We start from the raw sequence: 5,381 nt of genomic DNA on the forward strand, positions 1-5,381 counted from the left end.
GACGCCGGGCGGGATGAATAAGGGGATGCCCCCTATTACTTTGACCCTAACAACTCCCTCGCCCTTGCGTAGCTGGAACGAACTGGGAGGAAGGTTTCTGCAGACACGCGCCAGGATTCCTTGATTGCCAGCTTTCTCGTGTAGCTTTCGGGAATAACTTAGGCGTGGGTGCACTGAGTGCACTAATTAGGAGACAAAGCTCACCGTGTCATGCATTGAATTTATTTTTTCTTAATTTCCTTTCTTGGCCTGCTTTGCTACTGTGCTCCTCCCAGGCATGAAGATCCCATTTGGAAATGCGATTGCAGGGCAGCGGTCCAGAAGAGGCGCAAGACATGCCAGTGTGCCTGTTACCATGATAAAGAGAAAGGCTGCACACAAGAAGCATAGGAGCCAACCCACCTCCCAGCCTCAGAGGAATATTGTGGGCTTCAGAATTCGGCACAGATGGAAAGACGGAGATGGACCTCTAACAGAGTGGAAGGGAACCATTCTGGATCAGGTACCTGTAAATCCCTCTCTGTATCTTATCAAATATGATGGATTTGACTGTGTTTATGGATTGGAACTGCACAGAGATGAAAGAGTGTCATCGCTTGAAGTCTTTCCTAATAGAGTTGCATCCTCTAGAATCAGTGATACATACTTAACAGAAATTATGATTGGCAAAGCAGTTGAACATATTTTTGAGACAGAGGAAGGTTCCAAAAATGAATGGAGGGGGATGGTCTTATCTCAGGCACCTGTCATGAAAACATGGTTTTACATTACCTATGAAAAAGATCCTGTATTATATATGTACCAGCTCTTAGATGATTATAAAGATGGTGACCTACGCATCCTTCCTGATTCCAATGACTCTCCTCCTGCAGAGAGGGAGGCAGGAGAAGTCGTAGACAACCTAGTAGGCAAACAGGTGGAATATGCCAAAGATGATGGCTCCAAGAGAACTGGCATGGTCATTCATCAGGTTGAAGCAAAACCCTCTGTGTACTTCATAAAATTTAATGACGATTTCCATATCTATGTCTATGATTTGGTAAAAACATCTTAGAGGTCACCTTGAAATTTGCCGAATATGTGAGACTATTTGTAAAATCTGTTCACACACAAAGTCTTGATTGCTTTTTCCAATATGTAAGAACCATCTTCTCCCTTTCTGCACACTTTTGCCTGGTCAAAAAAAAAGGAAATTCTACCTTGTCATTTTGCAAGAAACCTTTTGCCTTTCTCTCCAACCTTTTTACTGGTTCCTTCCCACAGGAGAATGATTGATTTATCTAATTAGTGAGAAGGGTAAAATCTGACATTCATTGGCCCACACTTTTATCTTGGGTGGTGTTGATAGGTTAAACGTAGCTGAGCACCTGTTGCCTCATTCTTTGCCTCTTTTGGGCACTTGGACTCTCTGTACTCATTGAACTGGGACTCTTCCTGAGATATTCAGTATGACTGGCTGGGTAAGTGTCTTTGCAACCTTAACTGTTCCCCACAGATGGCTTCAAAGGTCTAATTTGGGGAAGAGTGGGAAGCCCATTTTGGTCTCCTGTCCAAGTTGCATTTTCAATTCTAACTGTACTGAAAGTAAGACTAACATTTTTCTCCCTTTCTGATTCTTATACCTATATTGCTCAACTTGTTTCAAAATTAAGAGGGTAATTACTTTTCATTGTCATACATAAGCATAGGCTGAGGATCTTATGAAATCGATAAGAGGGCAAGCATTTGGGAACCAAACTCCAAGTGGAGAAATCAAGGTTGGTCATCAATGGCATTAGGATCTCTGTTGTCTTCAGTATCTCTGGGTAGTACCTGAAAATATGGAGTGGGTTTTTTAAAATTATGTTTTCAGTTACAGTTAACATTCAGTATTATTTTATATTAATTTCAAGTGTACAGCATAGTGGTCAGACATTTGCATAATTTATGCAGTGATCCCACGGATTAGTCTAGTACCCACCTGACATACATAGCTGTTGCAACATTATTAACTATGTTCTCTATGCTGTACTTTACATCCCCAGGAATGGGTTTTAACAGATGCAGGCTGTGCAGGCCGACTTTATCATAAGTGGGCCTTGCCAGCCCAATCAAGCATTAAGCCAGGCTCTAGCTACAGTTCTCAGTCATAGGGTAAAACCTGGGTTTAGCAAGGGTTGTCAGGACTTTCCATGACCTCAAAATGAAAGGGCAAAAATTTGGAATCAGGCTGAGGTACAGGTTTTTTTTTTCTATACCAAGAGAGACTCTGAGAAATTTTAGTGAGGTTTTAGATTTGGGTGTGTTTTTTTGGGGGGGGACTTCCGAGTCCCAACAGATGAGGTGGGCAAGGCACTTGCTAGAATAAAGGCTGAAAGTAGGCTTTACTTCCTTGTAGGAACTGGTGGGCCCATCTACTGTGGTACCCTAGCAGAACCGTGGAACACATAGATTAGAATCAGTGCTAGATGATCAATAGGCTTAATGTTTTAAGTGCTTTCTGCTGGCATTAACAAATGGAAATCTAGATGCTTGTTAATGTTTTGTTTTTCAGTTTTATCCTATTTGTTGTCTGGTCCTAAGATACTCATATGTGCAGATAAGAGTGAGCCCTATTGCAGCAGAAAAATAAGTAATGGAATGGATATTATACCTTCCATTATTGAAGGCATTGGTGAAGATTAACCAAAGCCTAAGAAAGAATGGTTGAAAAATAAGGTTTTGGAGAGAAGCACCTGGCAAAAGCCAATGGTTTCTCATTGGGTTTCTGTAGAGGCTCCATTAGCAGTAACAGGCTTTGGAGTTCTGCCAATTTGGGGCTGGGACTTATGGCAGTACAATCAAACACTTGGGAAAGATCTCCCAAATTAGTTTAAGTTCACAGGTCATGGATTCCAGACTGCTTGCACAGACAGACTGGCATCCTGCTGAGGATGAAACCAAGAAAACATTCTTTTCTCCCATGTTTTCTCTGTCTACTTTTCTTCCTTTTTATACCACTAAGTCTCTGCTCAAATATTTGACTGACAACAGCAATGGAGGTTTGTATTACCCTATGTACTAAGTCCTGGGGACATAAATTTGCTTGGGATATATGTTCTAGTGGCTGGGAATTAGTGTGCTTTCCAATTTTGGGGGTATGAGAATAATACTGTAATAATCTTTTGTCCTGTTGATACTGTGGACTCTTAAAAATGTATAACACGCAGTTGTGGCGTTAGATTAATTCAGCTTCTAAAGTCCGGGGGGAACTACACCCAATCAAGAGGAAGATAGCCCAGGCTGCAGCTGCTGAAGGAACTCCATATCTGTCCAGACATCTTCGTGAGATTTGTATGGCTAAAATGAGAAAACAAGAAATTAGGAAAGACAAAATTTTGGACTTTAATTGCTTTGGAGTTTAAAATAGAAATTTAACTTGCAGCATTCATTTCTCCCTTGGAGTTTAATAGTTGGTGTGGGTTTCATATAGTTCAATTTGAGGAATTTCCATTATGTTGTTGATATTGTAATTTTTTGAGTATTTTAACGTGCTATCTTTGGGGATCATTGTGTAATCTTTGTAAGCTGAGTAATATAGTGTGTCTGGACATAATTGTAAATTGGGGATAAAATAGTGAGTGAATTTTCAGCCTGGGGTATAATGTATTCTAACTTATTACAGAGCCTTCTAGGGTCAAAAACAGAACTGTTCACCAGTCTTCCACAGGTGGAAGCAGGACATTCCTAAGATACTACTGGTCTCCCATGAAGGGGACATCCAAGTCCTTTTTGTTAACCATGGTTTTGGGTGTTAACCACTGTTGCTTAAGAGAACAAAAATTGCCAAGGGTATGATGGGATCTATCTTCTGCCTCTCTCCATGTTCCTGGTTGAAGAAAAAAAAAAAGGATTTCACCTCTCAAAAATATTTAGAAGGAAACCTCTACCCATCTCCACTTGCCACTCATTCAGTCTTCCATATGGGAAGAGGAATAAATAACTTGGTGAAATTGAGAAAGGGTTATTATGGATAAGCAGCCTAGGCCCTCTTTGATTCTCGAGCTCATTCCTCACAGCAAAATATGGGAAAGACTGCAGTCCTTTACTACATGGCTGGGTAAATGTCCACTTTAGACTTGTGATAGAAGTACATTTCAAGCTCAGGTCTAAACCACGTTATCCAGTCCAGATCTATCAGCAATAAAGCGGGTATCTGTTTTTATTCTTTTTAAAATTTTAATATGTAAATTGTTTTTGGAAAAAAACTCATACCTCTGGTAAAAATAAAACAGTACTAGAGGGTATACAGTAAAACGTAGGTCTCCTTTCCTCCTTCCCACCCTGACCTCAATCCCTCTGTCCCACTTTCCAAAAATAACCACTGTTACCAGTTACTATGTATTCTTGCAAAGATAATCCATGTATTTACAAGCATAATTTGTATGTGTGTTTATCAGGGTTTTATATATATATATACATATATATATATATATATATATATATATATATATATATATATATATATATATATAGTGGCATACTATACATGCTGTTCTGAATTTTGCTTTTTCACTTAACAATATATTAAAGCTGATATTTAATCCTACTTTGATTCTTGTATATATTTTCAGTTGTTTTAGAATCTGGAAAGGAAGGAGGTGTGACTAATTCAAACCTTCAAACCTGAACCTAGTTTGATGAAAACTTATGTGTCCTTGCAAATCCACCTATTCTGCCAGGCAAATTTTTCTGACTAGTAGAATGTGAAATGTATGTGAATGTGATCAATTTTGTAGAAGGAACTCCTTGAAAGAGGCAAGTATATTTTTAATGAGGTAAGTTAAAGGGAGATCAACTATAAATTGAAGCTGTGGGAAAAATTAAGGTAATATAATCAGTAACCCCAAAATGAAATGATCAGTATTTTTTTTATTCTAACTTCCACTCACATCTACTGTCATATGTAAATTTATGATGATAGTTTTCATTTGCCTTTTCTGACAGAATGTTTTCCTGCATGTAACAGGAAACAAGTTTAAACAAGTTTTAAGCAGTTTTAAACAAGTTTAAGCAGTTACCAAGCATCATTGATTCATGTAACTAAAACAATCCAGAGGTTAGATGGGCTTCCAGCACAGTTTGATTGAGGCTCAAGCTCACTGTGTGATTCTTTAGGATTTTCCTTCCTCTGTATATCAATTTCATTCTTAGTTTTCCTTTCCTCCTGGTAGCAAAATTGGACCAGGAGTTACAGGCTACCACAGTTCCAGTCTAAACAAAGACAAATAATATATGTCCTGTGATGTGTTCTGAACTGGCTTAGGTCATATACCTGGACCAATCACTGAAGTCTCTTGGATGAAATGCACTGGTTGTGTTCCATCCCTGAACCCTAGGATATATCTCCCTAGAACCAAATG

The 5,381-nt window shown here is 39.0% G+C and overlaps 1 protein-coding gene across 1 annotated transcript; it reads left to right on the forward strand.

Annotated features, from left to right (window-relative positions):
* The first annotated feature begins 246 nt into the window (after nt 1-246).
* SPIN3 (spindlin family member 3) lies at nt 247-4,410 on the forward strand. Its single transcript, XM_033112037.1, has one exon. The coding sequence runs from the start codon at nt 278-280 to the stop codon at nt 1,052-1,054; it is 777 nt and encodes a 258-aa protein (XP_032967928.1). The 5' UTR covers nt 247-277; the 3' UTR covers nt 1,055-4,410.
* Nucleotides 4,411-5,381: the final 971 nt, after the last annotated feature.

This window comes from Rhinolophus ferrumequinum, chromosome X, assembly GCF_004115265.2.
Source record: "Rhinolophus ferrumequinum isolate MPI-CBG mRhiFer1 chromosome X, mRhiFer1_v1.p, whole genome shotgun sequence".
In the NCBI taxonomy this organism is placed as follows: domain Eukaryota; kingdom Metazoa; phylum Chordata; class Mammalia; order Chiroptera; family Rhinolophidae; genus Rhinolophus; species Rhinolophus ferrumequinum.